General features: G+C 45.4%; 1 protein-coding gene across 1 annotated transcript; it reads right to left on the reverse strand.

Annotated features, from left to right (window-relative positions):
• Positions 1–23,666: 23,666 nt before the first annotated feature.
• LOC145409910 (KRAB domain-containing protein 2-like) lies at positions 23,667–24,122 on the reverse strand. The gene has a single exon (XM_080280175.1). The coding sequence runs from the start codon at positions 24,120–24,122 to the stop codon at positions 23,667–23,669; it is 456 nt and encodes a 151-aa protein (XP_080136301.1).
• Positions 24,123–24,556: the final 434 nt, after the last annotated feature.

Consider the following 24,556-nt stretch of genomic DNA (forward strand, 5'->3'; position numbering starts at 1 on the left):
TTGTAGTCACAAAGGACAAAGAGTTTTAGTCCAAAGCGGTGATGCTTGGATGGCACATACTGAATACATGCCTACTTGCCCCAGAATAACACCAGTGACTCGTCAATAACCACTTTCTGAAATGGACGGAAAACCATGGAAAAATGACTCCTTGAGCATTGTCAGGATGGGTCTAATTTTCCATAACCTGTCACTCGGTGGAAGCCCATAATTTCTGTTGAACTGCAGGAATCTTAGGATTGCCAGGTACCTGTTATGGGCCATATACTTACCGAAGACAGATGTGCCAAAGAGTTCATCAACCGACCAATAGTCATGGAGCACATGTTTTCTTACTTGTGCTATCAACATGGTAAGGGCTAGCCACACAAACAACTCCCCCACCTCCACAGGTATCCAGTCCCTCATGTGCATGCTTTCACTGGCAGGCACGTCCAGCCACCGGACACTCACAGCCTGGTGGAAATTAATTTCATCTACCAGGTATTGCATAATTGCAGTGGTGAATATCACCCTGAAAATATTGCTAATAGTCCAGGGCGTGGGGGGAAGCTTATCCTCCTGATAACTGCCCCTTCCTTATCGAAAACAGGCACAGAGGGCTCAAATCCTGCTCCTTCCTGCCATACAAAGGTATCGACTCTGCCAACACCTGGTTTAATGGGCTGTGCCATGGTCAGCATGAATTTTCTGAGTGTGTGCAAGCCCATGGGCAAGGGGTGATAGGGTAGGAGAGGGAGAGGTGTGGAAGGTGGGGAAGTATGGGAATGATGTGTCACCTGATGCGGGCCTTCCCTGGGGAGATGCTGCCTGCTAAGTCACATGACGTGGGGCCCGTGTGGAACATTCCATTCCTGAAGGGCCCGGTTGTGGTGATTTGGCCCTTGAAGTAAGAGGCTTAGGCGAAGCTCGATGTTCGAGGGTGAGACAGCGGCGAACATGCTGCATGAGCGGCGGTGAGACGGCTCGTCAGCCTTTATTTTCCAGTTGACCGCCAACTTCACACTCACCTGCCTGGTATGCTGGGTCATCAACCTCCTCTTCTTAAATGAACTCATCACTGTCGAAGGCCCTGCCCTCCTCCTGCAGCATTTGAGAGCATTTTCGGGCGTCTGAGAGTGGGAAAGGGTTGGAGGGAGAGAGAGTTCACTCTCCACATGGTAACTTCTTTTCTCTTCAGAAGTACTCTCACTCATTGTACGTCAGGACACTGTGTCGTCCAAGGCATGACCAATGGCACTGCCATTGAGCCCTTTCCTGGCGGTAAGGGAAGAACTTTCGCAGGGGTCAATGATGTAATCGACCCCGCACTGAGAGGGATGTACTTGGACAAGGAGGATGAGGAAGACATCACTCTACACTACCAGTGCCGTGTACAGAATGAGCCACGCATCAGTAGGGTACCTACCTACCCTGTGGTTGACGTAGAAAATGGTCGCAGGTTCAAAGGGTGTGGGGGAAGATGCTTGCACCTACTGTATACACGTCAACCAGCAGTGCTCCTCATCCCAAATTGTGATGGCTATACATGTCAAACAGTGCCTAGGGGTTAAGGCGTCTGGCAAAAGATTGAAAGACTTCATTGCAGCTAGCAGAGAATAATATTAAAATTCTACCTTCCTAGCTTGTGTGCCGGGTATATAGATGAAAGCAGCAGCTTCATTACAGATTCAACATGAGTTGGTAGAGAGGTTCCTTTTGGTGACCCGTCGTCTAGATAGGGTACAACGGCCTACTTTGTCACCAAGCTGGGTGTCCCATAAACTCATGGTCCTTGTAGCACATAACCATGTAACCCTATAAAAATTAGGGTTAACCTTATATGATGAAATTCAAAATGGAAGCTGTCATTCTCTTAAGTGATCATAACAGTAACGAGATCATAAGCCCTTACACCTGCTAACTAGTTGCATGCTGATATACAAGTCAACCTGCAATGACTTTCAGCGCAGTTCGCGTTATTTAATCCCTCCCTCTTCCACTTACTACCTTTGGTTCCTTGAACATCTTTTTTTGTTAACTCTTACTTTCACCTCCCTTTTCTCTTCTCTCCCCGTCTTTTCAAGGGTGTTAACTGCCCATGCTTCCTAATATTGTGACATCTTGCTATACGGTAGAGGCCTACAAGCAGAAATGCACAACATGTTATGAGGAGAGAGAAAAATAGCACCTACGCAAGATGCCCATCAGATGATTATACTGTAAGGCAGCTTGACAGGCAGGCTACTGTGGTCAATAAGATGAGAACCGGCAGTCAAGTTGCAGAGGAATGAAAGATCCATCCATAGATGGAACGGAGACAGGCACAGACTATTAGCCCCGAGAAGGGGGTGGGCTGCTGATCAAGGTAGTCGAGCTTCACCTAACCTACTGGTTGGACTTTGACTTAAGAAGTCCATCAGCTGTTGTTATTTTTCATCCTGTGGGACGTATATTCACCCTCCTTCCTGACAAAGACCAATTGGCATGCCATTTTGTCACCGATATACCGACCATGAAAAAGGGTGTGTGGGACTACATGGAATTAATAGCAGACCTAAACTACTCTGACTTAGACCGATAGACAGACAGAGATATCTATCTGTAGGCACAACAAGATAACAATCTGACTACGTAAAAACTAAGAAAATCAGAGTGAAAAGGGACCTGAAAAAATGGTTAGGTGATGAAAAACAATAAACAAAACTAACTCCAATTTCACAACGCAGGTCTGAAAGTAAATAAAATTAGCTGACGTTAGCAGACAAAATAAACACAATGAAAAATACATTAATATAATACAAGCTAATAATATTTACAATATTTACAATGAGATAATGAAAAACAAAAAAGAATGAGGGAAAAAATCAACCTGATAATACCCTGAATAATCACACGAAAGTCTGAGAACAAACTTGCCAAACGAAAGAAATAAAATTATACAAAAAGATAACTAAACTGTACTCAATTGCGACAATATAATAATGATAATAATACAGTAATACTTGCGATTGGATGCTAATATGAAGTGAAAGAAGGATGTTCAGAAATATATACAATAAACAAAATACTGCTTCTCCTCCCTCTCAAATCCAAACACACCCTGTCCCAATGCCAACCCACAAAAAACTGTCTCCATCATTTTTTTTTTTTTTTTTTTTTTTTTTTTCCTATCGACCATTGAGGCCGAAGCCTCTGGTCATTAAGGCAAATATATATATATGTATATATATTGACACATATATACATATATATACAAACATATATATATATACATACATACACACATCCATGCATATGAACATACACACTTTCATGCACACGTACATATATATATATAATAATTTTTATTTTATTTTTTTGTAGTTTTATTTTTATTATTTTTATTTATTTTTTTATATTTTTAACCTTATATTACTTATAAACAAAATACCTAATTTAAAGACCCTAAAACTAACCACCTAACAGACAAATCGCTAACCTATACTAAATCCTAAGAGACAAATAACTAGGCCTACACTAATATTCAAAAAGCCTCGACCAAGAGAACACCATCGACTGCAGATATGTAATGCTTTTCTACATTACATACCTGCACTCATCACCTGATGACTGTCAATCGAGGCACAACCTAATATAGGGGACATCAATATATGAAAGGGAACCAGACGAGTCAGGAACATTTCCATATACGTCAGCTGTCGACCCTAATTAGAATAACTTAAGCAAGATAATATAATGTATTTACATAATTTATACAAAAATTGAAGAACCTCGCCCAGCAGACTACCACCGACTGCAAGGGCCCAATACCTTCCTATACTGCACACTTGCACTCATCAGCTGGTGACTGTCAGGCAAGGAACTTGGCTTAATGTAGGGGACATCTATATTAGAAATAGATCGGTGGGAGGAGGAACTATTTAAAATATGTCAACTGTCAACCCTAATTAATATTACAATATATACATATTTACTGTTCATAAAAACCATAACCACACAGTAAAAAAGTCACATCACTCTGATCAGTCCGGTCTCTCTCAAGAAAGCCATCAATTTATCAGTCATAACAATGTCCCCATCACCCAGGATGGTGGAAAGGGTCAAGGGGACGTCTACTGCGCTGCAGTAATTCATAAGTGAAGCGCGTTCACGAATAAATCGCCGACAGCGCAGGATGATATGACTGATAGATAACACCGCATTACAGATGTCACAGTGCGGTGGGAAGCGTCTTTCCATATATGGTTTTATGTGGGTTAAAACGGTGGCATTCAGCCGTAGCCGTGCCAACACTTTTTCTTCTAGGCGACTGGGACGGTTGGCAGTGTCCCAGTCGCCCAGGTACGGCTTACAAGTTGGAATATTTAGTCTGGTCCACTGACCTTGCCACAGAAGATTTATTGATTTCTTTCCGAGAGATAGACTCGACCGTAGATCACGAGGAACGTCCCAAGTCTCCTCGAGCTCCACAGCCGACTTTGCAAGTAAGTCAGCCTGCTCATTGCCGTAGATACGACAATGACCAGGCACCCAGATCAGCGTGAATGACTTGTTGCATGAATGCAACTTATTAACGATGCGGCCCTGGATCTCATGAGAGTCCGTAGTGCAAGATGCAATTGCCTGAAGGGCTGATTTTGAATCTGAAAATATGACAAATGAGTCATGTCTAGAAGTGAGAGCATAGTCTATGGCTTTGTCAATAGCAAAAAGTTCTGAAGTAAACACAGATGTATGAGTCGGCAACCGATACCTGAGGGCACATTCAGTCGACCACACACTTGCACCCACACATTCACTCGACTTGGAGCCGTCGGTGTACAATTGATGGGACCCCAAGTGACGAACAATGATGTTACGAAACAAGTGGTGGACCTCCGCCTCCGGCGCCTTGGCCTTTGGTGCTGGGAGCCATGTAACATCGACTGTAAAGCCGGGTGGCTCCCAAGGCGCTATATTTTTAAGCACCAACTTGTCACAGTCACTGGGGTCCACATCAAGCTCCTGAGTCAGTAAGTGGAGGCGAGCGGCAAGTGGCCGACGCACCCCCGCAGAAGGTGGTAGTATTGACGCAGGGGTGTACAGGCCACATTGCCGATATTACTTTTTCTTAATGTCCTTATGCCGTAGGACAAGGCCAGGTGGTCACGGCGAATACGGAGGGGAGGCACATTCGCCTCCACTTCCATACGAGCCACACGGGTACACCGTACAGCTCCAAGACACATTCGCAAGCATTTATTCTGTAACACATCCAATCCTTTCAGCGTGGCATCAGATGCCGAGCCATACACCTGTGCGCCATAGTCTAGCTTTGATCGAATAAGGGACTTATACACCATTAATAAAGATTTTCTGTCGGCACCCCAGGTAGTACCCGCTAGGTACTTGAGGACATTTAACGGTTTATCACAACGAGCAAGCAAAGTATTAACGTGAAGTTTAAAATTCATTCTACGATCAAAATGTATTCCTAAAAATTTTACAGAATTTTGAAAAGGTACCGCCTGATTATCCAAAGTTAAGCACAAATTAGGTACGTTACGATTAGTGAAAACTATGGCGGCACACTTACGTACGGAAAACTTAAATCCCCACTGCAAGACCCATTGGTGGACGGAGTCAAGGGCTGCTTGAATCCGCCCAGCCGAAAATTGTGCATTACGGGAAGAGTGCCATATTGCACAATCGTCAGCGTAGAGTGAGTATTTAAGATTCCTCGGGATGGGAGCTGATGACAGAATATCATTGATCATAAACTAAATAAAGTAGGACTAAGCACACTTCCCTGCGGCACCCCGTTTTCCTGGATAAATATATCCGATGTTACGTTACGGGGCAATTTGACAGAGAAAGTTCTGTCCCTTAAGAAATTTGAAATAAAAACAGGCAAATTTCCTCTTAAACCATAAGCATAGAGCTTCATTAATATACCGTGTCGCCATGTCATGTCATAGGCTTTATGGATGTCCAAGAACACCCCTATCATGAATTCTTTATTGGCAAATGCCTCTGCAATACAATGCTCCAAATTCATTAAATGATCTAGTGAACTTCTGTATTTACGGAAGCCACATTGTTGATCATTTAACAAATTCTTCAACTCTAAAACAAAAAGAAGCCTATTGTTAACCATTCGTTCCATGACCTTACATAGACAAGAAGTCAACACAATAGGACGAAATGAAGTGGGATTCATAAGACGACCAGCCTCTTTGGGTATCAGTATGACGTGCGCAAAGTGCCATGAGTTTGGGAACGTTCGAGACGCCCAAATCTCATTGTACAATGCTAACATCTTAATCAGGTTGTCCTGATTAAGATGCTGGATCATACCGTACGTGATGGTGTCTGGTCCAGGGCTGGTGTCTTTACAGGATTTAAGGGCAAGGAGCAGTTCATCTAGCGTAAACTCTTGGTTGTACGGGGAGTTTACGTCTTCTGTGGCAAAGTCTAATATCTGTAGCTCAGCCGTGCGTTTATGATGTTGGAAACGCGGGTCATAATTGGCTGAGCTACTTGCATGAGAAAAACTCCTGGCGAGGATGTTAGCAACGTCCACGGGCTCGTCATAGATGTTATTATTTACTTGCAAGGTGGTAATGGGGAAATATGGGCCTTTATTATTTAATATTCTTATGGTGGACCAGACTTTACGTAATGGTGTTGTACGAGTCACCGTGGACACAAAGGACCGCCAGGAGTCACGTTTGGCCCTTCTTGTTATTCTCCTTGCCTCAGCCCGTGCCTGTTTGTATGCAATAAAATTTTCCTCAGTGGGCTGACTATCAAAAATCCTGTATCTCCTATTGCGTTTTCTTAATGCTTGTCGGCAATCCGGCGTCCACCAATGTGCTCTATGCTTTGCATGAACTGTAGAAGTCTTGGGAATAGCAGCCTCAGCTGCGTGTAATATGGATTGGGTTATATTTTCGACCTTAACATCTATGGTCTCCCCAGATATATCTAAATTGGCGATCCTTGAGAAGGATCCCCAATCTGCTTTCTTATAGTTAAATTTTGGAGGTGGAGGGTCCGAAATGATGTCGCGTGTATAAGAAAGACAGATGGGTAAATGATCACTTCCCAAGGAGTCGTCGTAAGGGTCCCATGAGAGATCTTGATGTATACCAGGGGAGGCCAAAGATAAGTCAATGGCCGAAAAGTTACCAGTACGATCATCTACACGAGTCGCTCTACCATCGTTCAGAAGACAGAGGTTGGACTGTAGTATTAGGTCGGCTACTTGCTTCCCACGACCATCAATCCTCAAGCTACCCCATTGATAGTGATGGGCGTTAAAATCGCCCAACACTAACTTATTTCCAGGCAGATGTTCCACTAGTGAATTTAAAGCATCACTATCAATGGGGCCATGTGGAGGACAGTACAGAGAGCAAATAGACAGATACTTGTTATTAAATTTTACTCTGCACGCGACAGCTTCCAGAGTAGAATTTAGAATCACTTCCGTTTGTGGGTGTGATTTGTGTGTGTAAATGGCAACTCCGTGACCTTCATATCTTCTATACGAGTGGTAGTGTTTGAACTGTGGAGGATCAGGATGATCCTCCAGGCACGTCTCCTGTAAACAAACAACGTCTGGCCTGTGTATAGAAAGCAAGATTGCTATATTTTGTAACTTATTCCCAATACCTCTACAATTCCACTGTAATAGTGTGAATGCGGCGGTTTAAGATTTTCGTTGGGGGCCAGTGTGCTTCGTCTTTTTTTGTCGCCCGCCAGAAGGCGAGGGACTACCGGGGGACCTATCCCGGTGCTTGTTCATGGAAACCTCCATATTATCGTCAATTAAGAGGTTCCCAGACTCCCCCGAGGAAGAGCTAACCTTCCTCTCCCTCGCTGGAGTGGGAACTGGAAGAACGTGAGGACGAGACTGTTTTGTGAGGGTGGTCAGATTAATCTTATCAGACTTGTCGGGCTTCGATTTTTGCCGCACCGACTGCAAAGGAGCAGCGGCAGCCTGAGAGTAAGAAGTGGCGACAGGGATGTCTGTAAGAGAGTTGGAACGTACAGGGGGTCTAGACTTAGAGGTAGGGCATGTGGCATGTGGAGCGAAGGTAAGGTCAGTCTGTGTCTCCACAGTGCACATCACGGGACGGGACACAACCGCCGATGCATAGGGGACATTAGGCTTGGGAGTTGCATGCAACTCCTTCACCTTCTTCCTAGCATCGTAAAAGGATATGCCCTCAGTCGCTTTCACTGTGCAGACCTCTTTCTCCTCCTTCCACTTGGGACAAACCCTCGAGGAAGTGGAGTGAGCATCCTTACAGTGAAAGCAGCACTCAGTCTCGGATGTACAGTTGTCAGCAGAGTGACCTACAGCCGCACACTTGCCACACACGATGTTGGAAGCCCGACAAGCCTTTTCATGATGTCCATAGAGCTGACATTTTGAACAACGAAGGGGATTCGGGATGTACGGTCTTACATTTACAATTTCATATCCTACTTTGACATTTGTAGGTAGCAAAACTTTGCCAAAAGTGAGGATAACTGTGGCTGTCTTCGTCCTTACACCTTCCTGATAACGAGTGATGAATTTGGCATCAATTACATCCTGATGAGCAAGTTCCTGTATGATTTCTTCCTCACTCATCACCATGAGATCCCTGCAAGTGATAACACCCTTGCAGGAATTCATGGATGTTGGGATCTTGGCCTCGATATCATGACAGTGAAACTTATGCAGCTTTAGCAAGTCTTTCACCTGAGCAGAATTGAATGTCTTTACTAGGAGGTCTCCATTTCCAAGTTTTTAAACTTGTTTCACCTCTCCCGCACAGTGGTCAATCACCTTCTTGACAATGAAGGGATTGAGTCTGGACAGGGGAGTAGAACCTAGCGCATGAAGAGTTACAAAGGTCGCGTTATTTACAGGGATGTCAAGCGGGGAACGAGTCTGGTGTCCGTCAGTCTGGGGCCGGTCAGTAACGGTAGGAGTGTCGTCAGGACTACCTCCCCCCCTGAAGGGGGAGGAGGCAGTAGGGGGGTCCATCATAGCTACCACTTCCCCCGTAAGGGGGAAGTGGGAAGAAAGAGAAAAACAACCAAGGGATAAATTGCCCGGGGAAAAAACACCTAGTCTGAGATTACCCTCTCAAACCACTCTCGGGAGGACGCGCCCGTGTATAACTCACACCCCAGAGCGATCAGTGGGGGGTACACTCCAGAGGTGAGTAAGCAAAGGCAATCTCAGGAAACAGATATAGACACTTACTATATCTACTAAGGCCAGGGAGGAAAATGAGATCTAGCTAACCTAACTTTATTGAAAAACGCCCTAGTGGCGAGGAAAACAAAAAGCTAAGGCCGGTGAGGCAACCCTGCAGCTAGACGAGAGCTCAGAAACACGTCCTCACTCTTCGCAACCATCCATCAAAGTCCCCGTCTCCATCCAAAATCCTCTGCCTTATATACGCTCCAGTCGCATGCATGCAACAACCTGCAGGTGGGGCCAGACGAGAAACATACTGAAAAGAGCTAATCAATTTAGTCTCTCCCTCGTACTGCGAACGTTATAAATATCACTGGTGAATACAAATATTTATGTCAGCCAATCTAAGCTCCACGTGTAAGTCACTGATATAAAAAACAATTTTAGTCACACCCGTGTCGAGAAAGCAAACAAAATTAACGAAGACTTTATTATGAATGTGTTAGGTAATGAACAGGCAATAACTCAAGCGAGTGCATGTGCGTGAATGCTGGTGTAAATGGCATCGATGCACATACGCACATGCCCAGTAACACACACGCACTATACATAATATACACAAAAAAAAGTATATATATATATATTCTTACACTCATAACACGGCCACACCTAAGAAAGAATTTTCCCTTAGGAAAATTCGTTCTCAAGAACGTGACAAACAATCAGCGATGACATTGTCAACACCCTTAATATGTCTAACATCCAAATGGAACTGCTGAAGGAACAAACTTAACGTGTCAATCACTGATTCTTCATCTTCAAATTATTCATAAATTTGAGTGGGTGATAATCAGAATATACAATGACAGTCGGTCCAAATGCAGGGACATACACAGAAAAGTGCTGCAGGATGAGGATCAGGACTAATAGTTCATTTTTTATAACAGAATAATTATGTTGAGGAACAGAAAACTTCTTACTGAAATAACAAACACCATTATCGTCGTCCTGCATTAATACAGCTCCTGCACCCACATTACTAGCATCTACAGCATGTTCAAATGTCTTATTAAAGTTTGGTGCAGCCATAACTGGATAATTACATAAGACCTCCTTGACTGCACCAAAACTATTCTGACATTCATCAGTCCAGACGTATTTTCTATCTTTCTTAAGCAATTCAGTAAGAGAGGCCACTATTGTTACAAAGTTCTTCAAAAAACGACGGTAATAATCAATACTGCCGAGGAATCTCAAGCTCACGCCTGTTTTGTGGTGCCTTAAAACTCTTTATTGTCTCCACCTTAGAGTCAGTGGGGCATACACAACCATGACCAACCACATAACTAAGGTATTGAACTTGTGCACAAACAAACCCCCACTTCATTAAATTTACTACAAGGTGAGCCTCACAAAGCCTGGACAGCAAAAGACCTAGTTCTCTTAAGTGGCTTTCCCAATCATCGGTATAGACTACTACATCATCTAAGTGTAGCACACTGCTTCATACCACAGACAACCATGTTCATTAATTTCTGGAACGTTGCTGGGGCTTTTTTCATACCATACGGCATCACATAACACTGATATGTTTGTCCATCTGCCACAAAACACGAGACTTCCTTAGCCAGTTCGGTCGGTGGCACTTGCCAAAATCCTTTCTTGAGATCTGACTTGGGGATATAACTAGACAAACCAATGCGATCGATGCAGTCCTCAAGCCGGGGCAATGGGTACGTACCATGACCAACCACATAACCATATATACAAACTCGCACTTCTCTAAATTTACAAGGTGAGCCTCAAAAAGCCTACAGCAAAACACCTAGTTCTCTTAAGTGGCTTTCCTAATCATTGGCAAAAATTACTATATCATCCAAGTATACCACACAATGCTTCATATCACTGACAACCATGTTCATTAATCGCTGGAACATTGCCGGGGCGTTTTTCATACCATAAGGCATCACATTACACTGATATGTTTGTCCGTCTGCCACAAAACATGAGACTTCCTTAGCCAGTTTGGTCAATGGCACTTGCCAGAAGCCTTTCTTGAGATCTAACTTGGTGATATAACTAGACGAGCCAATGCGATCGATGCAGTCCTCAAGCCAGGGCAATGGGTACATATCAATCTTGATTAGCGCTTTCACTCGTCTGTACTCTATGCAAAATCTTGCAGTGCCGTCTGGTTTAGACTGCAAAGTCAAGGGGGAACTCCAGGGACTATCAGAGGGGGAGATAACCCCATGGTCCAACATATAATTGAGCTTCTGACGCAGCATGCCAACATGCTGAGGACTGACTCGATAAGAGGGTAACTGCACAGGAAAGGCGTCACCCACATCCACGTCATGCTGAATCCAATCGGTCTTCCCAGGGGTACTGCTGAATACTTCCTTGTAAGTTGACAAGAGGGCAACCAACTGAGATGCTTGGTCCCGAGGTAGATGTGCTAACTTGGAGTTGAGAGTGGACTCTGCCTCATCATTCTTCACCCAGCTACAATCTGGAAACTCGCAGTCCACCTCAAACAAGCCGCTATCAACACCCTCCTCAGCAGCTGCAGTAGCAGTGGCAGAGACAAGGTATATGGGAACTGGAGAATCTGGTGCACGATGGTACGGCTCCAAGATGTTCATATATATATATTTTTATAATGCAAGGAAGAAAGAACCAAAGGCCAGAGCCCGCAATAACTGTTCCCTCCAAGAGAACAAAATACAAGAGAAAGCCAAATTCAAGATCCGATCATTTCGAGATATCTGGACACACTGCGCTTGAAAGACTGGAGATCATAGGAAGCAGGAAATACATACAGAGGGAGACAGTTCCAGAGTTGACCTGTTGCATAAATGAAGGACTGGTAGTAATGCTTAACTCTTGCATTAAAGAGTTGGACAGAAAAGGGATGAGAGTTTGCTGCTTCACGGGTGCTATGTGCCCATCGTAGAGGTGGAGGAATGCATGCAGACAGTTCAGAGGAGCAGCGACCATTGAAGTAATGACAGAAAATAGATAAAGATGCAACAGTGCGGCGAGCAGACAGAGGTTGAAGAGGCCAGTAGGAGAAGGAGAGTTAATGAGATGAAAAGCCTTTGACTCCACTCTATTGAGAACAGCTGTATGAGGAGAAATTCCTCACGCATGCGAGCTGTATTCCACACAGGAGCGGATAAAATGCGTGTATAAAGTCAATAATTGTGCAGGGGTAAAAAAGGAACGGAGTCGGCTTAGCACACCTAATCTCTTGGAAGCAGATATTACAAGAGATGTAATATGATCTTTCCAAGATAAGTCCCGAGTGAATGAAACCCCAAGCATGATCAAGGATGATGCAGGATTCTGCCGAGTATTATTAAACATTAGTGAGTACACCTGTGGAAGATTCTGTCAGGTTGATAGGTGTAAAAATTTAGTCTTTCATGCATTAAAAACAACCAGATTATTTTTACCCTGGTCAGAGATACGAGCCAAGTCAGACATTAGGTGTGCCATAGCCTCATCCCTTGTTTCTTGAAGTAACTGCTGAGATGGACATTGCGGGAACCGAATGGAAAGGTGAAGGATGTAGTCATCAACGTACAAGTGGATGAGGTTAGATGTACAGCTCAGTAGGTCATTGATGAATAAAAGGAAGAGAGTTGGTGGTAGGACAGAGCCCTGAGGAACACCACTGTTGATAGATCTAGGAGAAGAACGATGGCCGTCTACAACAGCGGCTATAGAACGTGCAGAAAGGAAGCTATAAATGAAGGCACAGATACAAGGATAGGAACCGTACGATGGCAGTTTGGAAAGTAAAGATTTACACCAGACTCGATCGAAAGCCTTTGAGATGTGAAATGTAATGGCAAAGCTTTCGCCAAAGTCCAGACAGAAGGATGACCAGGAGTCTGAAAGGTAGGTGAGAAGATCGCCAGTGGAGCGTCCCTGACGGAACCCATACTGACGATCAGAAAGAAGGTTCTGATAGGAAAGATGCTTTAAAATTTTTCTGTTAAGACTTGACTCGAAAACTTTTGAGATACAGGATGTTAAAGCAATTGGAAGATAGTCAGAGGGTTGGGAATGGTAATCCTTCTTTGGGACTGGCTGAATGAGAGCAAACTTCCAGCAAGATGGAAATATACAAGTTGATAGACAAGGACGAAAGAGTTGGGTATAAGCACAGAAGCAGAGTTCTTGAGAACAACAGGAGGGACTCCATCAGGCCCACATGCCTTGTTAGTTTTGAGGCCTGTGATGGCAGAAAATACATCAGCTGAAGAAATTTCAATGTCAGAAATGAGGAAGTCAGAGGGGGGAAGTGAAGGAGGAACAGCACCGGAATCGTCTAAGGTGGAATTGGAGGAGATATCTGAGCGAAGAGATCTGCTTTATCAGTAGAAGAAATAACTACAGAACCATCAGAGTAGAAAAGAGGAGGGAAGGATGATGATGTAAAGTTGTTAGAAAGGTTTTTGGCAAGGTGCCAGAAGGAGCCGGAAGAATTCGAGTTAGAGAGTTGAGAGCATTTAGAACGGATGAAATTATTTTTAGCAGAGCGAAGAACAGACTTAGCACGATTCCGGCCAGTAACATAAGCAAGATGTGATTCAGGGGTGGGTTGGCTCTGGTACCTTATATAGGCCCTCTCCTTGTTGCAGACAAGATTAGAACAAGCGTGATTAAACCAAGGCTTTCTTTCCATTAGTCAAAGAATATGAGAAAGGACTCTATGCTTCAGTGCCTGAGAGAATAACCTCCATAATGTGCGAGGCATTCTCATATGGCTCCCAACCATGTAAGCAATAATCATTCCATGGAAAATCAGAGAAGTATTGCCTGAGGGCCTCCCAATCCGCAGCTCCAAAGTGCCACAGACGACGTTTCTTTGGAGTGTCTACAGGCCATACCAGAGCAATAGGACAGGTTAAGGTGATAAGGTTGTGATCGGAGGAGCCCAATGGAGAGAAAAGTTAACAGTGTAAGAAGGATTAGTTGTAAGGAAGAGGCCATATATGTTAGAGCTCTCTCCAAGGCGGTCAGGGATACAGGTAGGGTGCTGTACAACCTGCTCTAGGTCATTAAGGATACAAAAGATGTAGGCTTGTTGACCAGGTGCATCAGTGATAGGAGAGAAGAGCCAAAGGTGGTGGTGAACATTGAAATCTCCTAAAATGAAGATTTCAGAGAAAGGAGAAACGGATAGAATGTGTTCCATCATAGAAGTAAGATAGTCAAAGAATTTTTGATAGTCAGTCAAATTAGGAGATAAGTAAACAATGCAGATATATTTAGTTAGAGAATGACAGGATAGCCGAAGCCAGAGTGTAGAGAATTCAGAAGAATCGAGTTCAGGAACATGAGAGCAAGATAAGTTGTTGCATGTATATACACAACATCCACCTTTAGCTTTGAAATGAGTATAAAGTAGGAGGGTACAGAATAGGGTTTCCTGTCAGTTGCCTCAGACAGCTGAGTCTCAGAAAGAGAAGGTGAGGTCTAGAGGAGGAGAGGTTGTGCTCAAGAGTGAAAGTTAGAGGAAAGGCCACGAATGTTGCAGAAATGAAGAAGTGAGTTAGACAGTGGTTCCAGGCAATTCATCACCGGGAGAGAGGAAGAAGGTGGGACCATTTATGATCCCCCCCCTGGGGACTCCAAGGCCGTGTTTTGGGTAGCCATACTTTTCTCTTGAATTTTGGAAAAAGAAGTGTGGTGTGTACTGTGCATGTAGTTTGGTGAAGATAGTTAGAGAAACTTGTTTTGGAGAGCATGCTGACCTATGGACCCTCCAAAGAAACGTCGTCTGTTGCTCTTTGCAGCTGTGGATTGGGAGGCCCTCAGGCAGTACTTCTTTGATTTTCCATGGAATGATTATTGCTTCCATGGCCGGGAGCCATCTGGGTGTGCCTTGCGCATTACGGAGGTTATTCTCTTGGGAATGGAACCATACATTCCTTTCTTATATCCTTTGACTAATGCAAGAAAGCATTGGTTTAATCACGCTTTTTCTAATGCTGTCTGCAACAAGGAGAGGGCCTATGAAAGGTACTGGAGCCAACCCACCCCTGAATCACATCTTTTATACGTTTCTGCCCTGAATCGTCCTAAGTCTGTTCTTCGCTCTGCAAAAAATAATTTCATCCATACTAAATCATCCAACACTCTAACTCAAATTCTTCCCGCTCCTTCTGGCATCTTGCCAAAAACCTTTCTAACAGCTTTACCTCATCATCCTTCCTTCCTCTTTTCTACTCTGATGGCTTTGTAGCTATTTCTTCTACTGATAAAGCAGATCTCTTTGCTCAGACTTTCTCCTCCCCGCTGAGGGGGGTCACCTTGACGTGGTGACAGGGTTTGAAGCGTGGTTGGCGGTGCCACCTACCTTGGAGGCATGCCTACCTTTGTAGGGTTCGGCATTTGTCGGCCACGTGGACCAAGCACCCCATACATCACTGATGGAGGAGGCCCGCTGGTGACGTTAGTCCATGCCCATTGCCATCTAGGGGGGGACTGTTGCCTCCCCACGTGTTTGCCGTGCGTGGCGTCCCGTAATGCTGGGAGACGGGAGTCCTGGAGGTTGAGAGATGCTGCATGCTCTACCCTGCAGCTAGCAATACGCCTCTTTGGTCCCTTATTCCGGCTAGACGGGCAGCCTGGTTGGGCCCGTCTAGGTCAATCGGCTGGTCATGCGTTGGCTAGGGTCAAGTGGGCACTGGGGGGCCTGGTGGCTCCTATCGTCCTGGTGTCACCCTTGCCTAGGTCCCCCAGTGGTTACCTGCGTATACTCCTCCGCTACCCCTGGGGTCGTCAGTGGTACTGGCCCTGACAGATGACCTCCCTCTGTTGGGTTCCTTGGTGGGTGGGGGGATGGGGGAATGAAGGTTTTTGTTATGTATTATGGCTTTTTTTCTTAATCCACCTAATTGTCAATTTAACAAGTTTTTAGTCGTACGTGGTCCTGCTGGGGTAGACCTCCGGAAATGTGACATTTTCCGTACCCATCGGGAACTGGTCACTGCTTGTGGTGCGACCCCTAAAGTTGTTCCACAGGCTGATGGCAGTTTGTTGGCAGAGGTGTCTGACCCTTCTCAGAGTGCTACTATCCTATCTTTATCAGAGCTTTCTGGTCAGTCTGTTACAGGCTCCCCCCATGCTTCATTGAATCATTCTCGTGGTGTTGTCTATGCTAAGGAACTACTGACTTATGATGAGGCACGCCTTGTTGAAGAGTTGTCTGCCCATAATGTAATAAAGATTGAGAGGATTAAGAAGATAAATGGTGACCTTGTGCCAACTCCATCCTTGATTGTGACCTTTGATTCTTTGAGCCTCCCTGCTGTTCTTAACGCTGCATGGTACCGATACAAAGTTAGGCCATATGTCCCTATGCCTTGTAGATGTTTCCATTGCCAGTGTTTCGGTCATATTGGCCGGACTTGTAGGCGCCTTGCCGTAGGTCTTCCAGCAGTCTATGCATCATATATTTAGATGTTCATGAGGGTGTGGAATGCCCTGGCCCTGTATCTTGTGTCAATTGTGGTGGTAAGCATGCTGCTTCTTCTAAATCTTGTGATCATTACAAAATGGAACATGAAATTTTGTCTCTCAGAGCCTCCGAGAGGCTGAGTTTTACCGAAGCTAAGACCCGTGTCCTGTCTATGTATGTCCGCCCTGGTATGTCCTTTGCTTCTATTCTTTCTCGGTCAAAGCCTGTTGTGCACCGTCATGGAGTCCCTGCTCCACATTCTGACCCTCCTCCTCGTCCCTTGTATGATACCAGACGACCTATTACTCCTCCTCGTGGTCGCTCAGAGAACGCAGTACCTTTGCAGTCTGCATCTCGTCCGGCTGCTGCTGCTGTACTGGCTGTTACTCCTGTATCGGCTGCTACTACTGTACCAGCAGCTACCCCTGTACCGGCTGCTACTCCTGTACTGGCTGCTACTCCTGTACTGGCTGCTGCTACTCTACCAACTGATACTACTGTTCTGACTACTACTGTATTCAGCTGCTCTTCCCGTAACGGCTGCTGCTCCTGTACCATCTGCTTGCTCTACTACTAGTGTTCAGTAACCCCACAGTGTTCCTCTACGGATTCTAGTGCATCCTCAAGTTCTGGCATAGAGATGGAGATTGCGTCTGCCAACCTCAAACGGATGAGGAGTGAGGAGTCTTTGGGTGGTTCCCCTCCATCTAAGGTTCAAACTTCTGTGCCACATGAGGACTCTGAGGAGGCTCTTCGCTCGGCAACCCAGACAGTGGTGGCGTCTAAGTCAATGGGTGTTCTTGATGGTCTTTCTAAGATCCCAGTCCCTGCATCTTGCTCAGGTGTGGCGAGGTCTGGGCCTTTGGATACTCAAAGGGCTCGGTCACCCGCTCACTCTGATCAGTTACCCGGCAGCCAGGCCTTGGTAGATTCAGTTGGGGAGGATTTGGTTGGCTCCAAGGTGCCAGCCAGACCCCCACATGGGGGTGTGGCCAGAGCGAGTGGGTCTTGCAGGAAGGTCTCTGTGCCTCGGGCTCATTCTGGCGATGGGTGGGATCGATCATGGGGTAAGGGCCCTTCCACCCATGGAAACTCTGAATCTTCATTGTCTTCCCGTTTGGTAAGGCAGAGCTCCACGCCTAGGAAGAAGGGCTTTCACACTCTTCCCAGTGAGGTTGCTACATAGCCTTGATATTTCGCATTTCATAATATTTATTACTATTCATTATGACTCAATCAGTGCCAATTTGTCTCCAATGGAATTGTAGAGGCGCCATGGCGAATTGGGAGGAATTGCAGTTATTACTCTCTGCTCTGAGCCCACTCTGTGTCTGTCTTCAGGAGACAATGTTGGGGGATAAACAGTTCCCTTCTATTAGGGGGTATGAGGTCTTCCATGTGTCTCCTCCTGGCGGCCACAGAGGTGGATGTGCAATTTTGTGCCGTTCTGATGTCCCCTTTATTTCCTTTGAGATACAATCTCCCCTTCAAGTTCTAGCAGTACAGATGCACGTTGGGAGGTGCTATACCATCTGTTGTCTGTACCTTCCACCTTCAATCCCTGTTATGCATGCTGATCTGGAAACCCTTATCAGCCAACGTTCACCCCCTTTTCTTCTCCTTGGTGACCTTAATGGCCGCCATCCTTTGTGGGGTGACTCACTTTCAAATCCCCGGGGTGATCTTCTTGCTTCTTTGGTTTGGGATTTAGATTTGGTTGTACTCAACGATGGGAGGTCGACCCATTTCCATGTTCAGACTGGCACGTACTCTGTCACTGACCTCGCCATCTCCTCCTCTGATTGTGCCCTTGATTTTTCTTGGGTGGTTTTGGATGATTTGCATGGCAGTGACCATTATCCCGTGTTGGTCCAGACTACTCACTCTGTTCCTGCAGCCCGTATGCCACGCTGGTGTCTGGATAGGGCTGATTGGTTTCTCTTTGAGGAACTATGTGTATTTGCCAACAGGGTTACTGATTTTTCAACTGTCGACGATGCTGAACATTCTTTTACTAAGACCATTTTCTCAGCAGGGGTTCATTCCATCCCACGGACTTCTGGTGTTTTTTCCCGGAGACCTGTGCCATGGTGGTTTCTACAGTTACATCCTCTACTCCAATGCCTGGTGTGTGGAAAAAGGTGCGGAAGATTTCTGGTAGGTTCTCGCCCCCCTCTCCACCGGTGTCGCGACTTCACGGAAACCTAGTGTCTGCACCTGATACAGTAGCCACTGCTCTTGCAGATCAGTTTTGCGCTGTCTCAAAAGAGGATCCTTCTAGGCCATATGCTAGCTTTCGTAGGAATCAGGAGAGGCTTAGTCTTGATTTTAGCTCTCGTGGTGGAGAGCCATATAATTTAGACTTTAGTCTCCGAGAGCTGCGTGCTGCCCTCTCTGAGTGTGGTGACACTGCTCCTGGACCTGACGACATTCCATACGCTATGCTACATCATCTGCTGGCTGATTCAATTCAATTCTTATTGGACCTTTTTAACAGGGCTTGGAGTGAGGGCTCTATGCCCAAGAGTTGGAAGTTGGCTGTTGTCCTTCCCATTCCAAAGCCTGGTAAGGACCATTCCTATATCTCCAACTATTGCCCTATTAGTTTGACATCATGCGTGTGCAAACTGTTTGGAAAGATGGTCAATGTCAGGTTTATGTGGTTTCTGGAGAAGGGAGGTTTTCTCTCTCCTTCGCAGAGTGGCTTCCGGAAATTACGGTGCACTACCGACAACCTTATCAGACTTGAGGCATCAATCTGTGAAGCTTTTGCCTCTAAGCAACATCTTGTGGCTGTGTTCTTTGACCTCGAGAAGGCTTATGACACTGCCTGGCGCCATGGCATCCTCCAACAACTTCATGCCTTTGGTTTACGTGGTCGTCTGCCTGTATTACTTAGAGACTTCTTGACTGATTGTGTGTTCCGGGTCCGTGTGGGTTCTACCCTTTCTGCACCACTGTGCCAGGAGGAAGGTGCCAGGAGGAAGGTGTTTCCCTATTTGCAGTGGCCATCAATGATATTCTCGACACTGTGTCTACCAGGGTATCCTCATCCCTTTATGTGGATGACTTAGCTATATGGTTTTCTGGCTCCCGCATGTCTGCTATTGAGCGGCGTATGCAACTTGCCTTGGACAAGATCTCTGCCTGGGCCACTTCCAAGGATTTTCAGTTTTCCCCTTCAAAGGCTGTGGCTATGCACTTCTGTAGGATGAGAGGGGTACAGCCAGACCCTGATCTCCAGCTTTGTGGCATGAGACTCCGTTGTGTGGAAGAGACGAAATTCTTGGGCGTGACGTTTGACTCTCGTTTGACTTGGGTCTCACACTTGGCAAGTCTTAAAGCATCATGTATGAAGGCTCTCAATCTTTTGAATGTTCTGTCCCATACCTCTTGGGGTGCTGATCGGAGGACGCTCTTGCATTTGTTTCAGGTTTTTGTAGCCTCCAAGATGTCATATGGCTGCGAGATCTACTCGTCTGCCACAGAGGCTAGACTAAAAACCCTAGATGCTGTCTATCATTCTGGTCTTCGCCTTGCAACTGGGGCTTTTCGGTCATCTCAAATTCCCAGCTTGTTGGTGGAAGCTGGTGTGCTTCCCTTAGATCTACTGCATCAGTCTGTTGCAGCACGGTGCTGGCTCCGAATTTGTCGCCTTCCAGACTCACTTGTCTGTAAGTGTGTGATGCAACAGTCTTGTTTTTTGTATTATAGTAGGCACCCTCGCATGCCTCGTCCGTTTGTCTATAGGGTTCGGGATATCATGGAGGAGTTTGGTTTGTTGACAGTACCTGTCAGTCCTGTTCGGATCCCGAGGGTTACTCCATGGATCTTGCCCAAGGTGATCTACTGCAGGTTTTTTGCAGACTCCAAGGATTCTGTTGCTCCTCAGTGTCTTTTACAGTTATTTTTAGAACATTCTTCTAGTCATAGTGGATCTGTGCCTGTGTATACTGATGGCTCTAAATCCGCCTCTGGTGTAGGTTTTGGAGTGGTATTTCCCAATTTTAGCCGTGGAGGTAGTCTTCCTTTGGCTGCCACAGTTTTTACTGCACAGTTATCAGCTATAGTTTTAGCCCTGAAGTTGGTGTTTGTTCACCATGGCAATCATTTTACTATTTTTAGCGACTCTCAAGGGACACTTTTGGCCCTGGACTCTTTTAACTCTTCCCATCCTATAGTTTTAGATATTTTGGAGTGGCTGTTCCTCATTCGTCGTCGAGGGAAGAGAGTGGATTTCTGCTGGGTTCCGGCACATGTTGGTGTCATAGGTAATGAAAGGGTAGATGCATTTGCTAAGGCTGCAGCTTTACAACCTGTACGTGCTCCTTGCCCTTTACCTGCTACTGATTTATGCACTTCAGTGTTGTCTGCTGTTCGTGCTTGTTAGCAGTTACGGTGGGATAGCGTTCCTGTCAGCAAGCTAAAGGAAGTCACCAAGTTCGTCTCTCAGAGAGTTTGTTTTACAATAACTCGTAAGTTAGAAACTGTTCTGGCTCGTCTTCGCATTGGACATACCAAGCTCACACATGAGTTCCTCATGTGTGGAGGTGTGCAGCCATTCTGTGATGACTGTTTGGTTCCCCTTACTCTCAAGCATTTGCTGGTTGAGTGTCCCAGTTTGGGTGACTTACGTCGGAGGCTGCTATTGAGGGATACCGAGGGGAGGGTGGTGCTTACTCTCTCTCTTTGATGCTTGGGAGAGAACCTGGTACCCCTGGGGACGATTTGTTTTTATTTCTGAGGGAGGCTGGCCTCCTTCACCTTTTATGATTCCACTGTTTTTACTTTGATGTCTAGTTTTTAATATGGAGTTTTACTTTTTAATGTTGTTTATATTTCTACTGCTTATATTTTTCCTTATACGGCGCCATATGACCATGTTGTTGCGGTGCCATGCGTTTTATCAATAAATCAATCAATCAATCAGACATTCTCCTCCAATTCCATCTTAGACGATTCTGGTGCTGTTCCTCCATCACTTCCCCCCTCTGACTTCCTCATGGCTGACATTAAAATTTCTTCAGCTGATGTATTTGCTGCCATCACAGACCTCAATACTAATAAGGCATATGGGCCTGATGGAGTTCCTCCTGTTGTTCTCAAGAACTGTGCTTCTGTGCTTACACCCTGCCTAGGCAAACTCTTTCGCCTTTGTCTATCAACTTGTACCTTTCCTTCTTGCTAGAAGTTTGCTCTCATTCAGCCAGTCCCAAAGAAGGGTGACCATTCCCAACCCTCTAACTATCGTCCAATTGCTTTAACACCCTGTATCTCAAAAGTTTTCGAGTCAGTTCTTAATAGAAAAATGTTAAAGTATCTTTTCTATCACAACCTTCTTTCTGATTGTCAGTATTGGTTCCGTCAGGGACGCTTCACTGGCGATCTTCTCACATACCTTTCAGACTCCTGGTCATCCTCCTTTCTGGACTTCGGCGAAAGCTTTGTCATTGCACTTGATATCTCAAAGGCTTTCGATCGAGTCTGGCATAATTCTTTAATTTCCAAAATGCCCTCTTACGGTTTCTATCCTTGTATCTGTGCTTTCATCTCTAGCTTCCCTTCTGGTCATTCTATAGCCACTGTTGTAGACAGCCATCGTTCTTCTCCCAGATCTGTTAATAGTGGTGTTCCTCAGGACTCTGTCCTATCACCAACTCTCTTCCTTTTATTCATCAATGACCTTCTAAGCTGTACATCTAATCCTATCCACTCATGCGCTGATGACTCCACCCTTCACCTTTCCATTCGATTCCTGCAACGTCCATCTCATCAGTTACTTCAACAAACAAGGGATGAGGCTATGGCACACCTAATGTCTGACTTGGCTCGTATCTCTGACTGGGGTAAAAATAATTTGGTTGTTTTTAATACATCAAAGACTCAGTTTTTGCACCTATCAACCTGACAAAATCTTCCACAGGTATAGGCCACTAATCTTTAATAATATTCAGCTTAATCCTGCATCATCCTTGAACATGCTTGGGGTTTCATTTACTCGGAACTTATCTTGGAAAGATCGTATTACAACTCTTGTAATATCTGCTTTCAAGAGATTTGGTGTGCTAAGCCGACTCCGTTCCTTCTTCACCCCTTCACAATTGTTGACTCTATACAGGGGTTTTATCTGCCCTTGCATGGAGTACAACTCTCATGTGTGGGGAGGCTCCCCACATATAGCTCTTCTCAATAGGGTGGACTCAAAAGCTTTCCGCCTTATTAACTCTCCTCCTCTTACTGACTCCCTTCAGCCTCTGTCTCTTTGCCACACTGTTGCATCTTTATCTCTTTTCTGTTGCCACTTCAATGGTCACTGCTCCTCTGAACTGTCTGCATGCATTCCTCCACCTCTGCTAGCACCCGTCTAGCAGCAAACTCTCATCCCTTTTCCGTCCAACTCTCTAATGCAAGAGTTAACCGTTACTCCCAGTCCTTCATTTATGCAACAGGTCAACTCTGGAACTGTCTCCCTCTTTCTGTATTTCCTGCTTCCTATGATCTCTAGTCTTTCAAATGCAGTGTGTGCAGGCATCTCAAAATGATCGGATCTTGAATTTGGCTCTCTTATATTTTGTTTTTCTCTTGGAGGGAATAGTTTTACGGCTCATTGCTTTTGGTTCCTTCTTTCTCACATAAAAAAAAAAAACTGTGTAACTGAGACACTGAAAAAGTTCAGCAAAGGGGGATGGTCAGGAACTAGTCCTGAGGGCTGATGAAACAGGAGCTCCAGTTCTCCCTGTCATCAGCTTTCCGTCCACCGTGGATGTACTGCCCTGCTTGATTGGTGCTACAGTCTACTCCTATACCTGGTACTTCTTCCTTCTGTCGGGGGTCTCCACCAGGTAGTCAGTGTTTCCAGTACGCTGTGCTATGGTGTAATGACCACTAAAATTAGCGGCCATCGGCTGACCTTGCACTCCCTCAGCCTGGTCTTTCGATTATACCACACCTTCATGTTATCTTGTGCATGCTTGAGATTTTCCCTGGCCAGCTTCAAAGTCTCACTCATATGGGTCTTGAAGTTCTTCACATAACGAGTAAGCTCTTGCTCTTGCTAAGGTTACTGCTCCAAGTCTCCTTAATCAAGCTCAGGGGACCCCGAACTCGATGGGCAAACACGAGCTCGTTAGGAGAGAAACCCAACCTCTCCTGGGGTACTTCCCTCCTAGCAAACAGGAGGAATGGCACACCACGGTCCCAGTCCTTAGAGTGCTCCAGACAGTACCGGTACTTGTGGAACATATTCTTGAGAGTCTGGTGGTAACGCTCCAAGGCACCTTGCATCTCCAGATGGTAGGCACTGCTCTTGATGTGTGTGATGCCAAGTTGAGCTAATGACTGCTGGAAGATGTTGGAAAGGAAATTAGACCCTCTATCTGACTGAACCTCCTGAGACAAACCAAATTTTGTAAAGAAATCTAGCAAAACTCTAATCACTGCCTTAGCCTTGGTGGAACGTAAAGGTATTGCCTCAGGATACATCGTGGAGGGGTCAATGATAGTGAACAAGTATGAGTTACCACTAGAAGTTGGGGGCAAGGGTCTCACCACACAAATATTTAACCTGGAAAAAGGGGAATCAATGGCAGGAATGGGAACAAGAGGGGCCTTAGGGACAGACTGATGCGGCCTACCCACTACTTGACAGGTATGGCAATGTTTGACAAACTTAGCCACATCTACTGCTATCTGGGGCCAGTAGAATTCTGCATGCAGCCTCTCCATGGTCTTCCTTACACCCATGTAACCTGCAAATGGAGTAGAATGGGCCAGTTGAACCAACTCCTGCCTGCACACATTAGGTACTATGATCTGCTGGTAGTCCCACATCCCATCATCTACATTCATATGTGGAGGTCTCCACCGTCTTCATAAAATCTCATCTTTCACATAAAAACATCCACCCTTCTTCTCAA

Source organism: Coenobita brevimanus, chromosome 83 (genome assembly GCF_032717465.1).
Source record: "Coenobita brevimanus isolate Jiangsu-jjx chromosome 83, ASM3271746v2, whole genome shotgun sequence".
NCBI lineage: Eukaryota > Metazoa > Arthropoda > Malacostraca > Decapoda > Coenobitidae > Coenobita > Coenobita brevimanus.

Excerpts from the sequence above, each read along its gene's own strand:
- LOC145409910 (XM_080280175.1), bottom strand. The coding sequence starts at position 24,122 with ATGTATCCTGAGGCAATACCTTTACGTTCCACCAAGGCTAAGGCAGTG.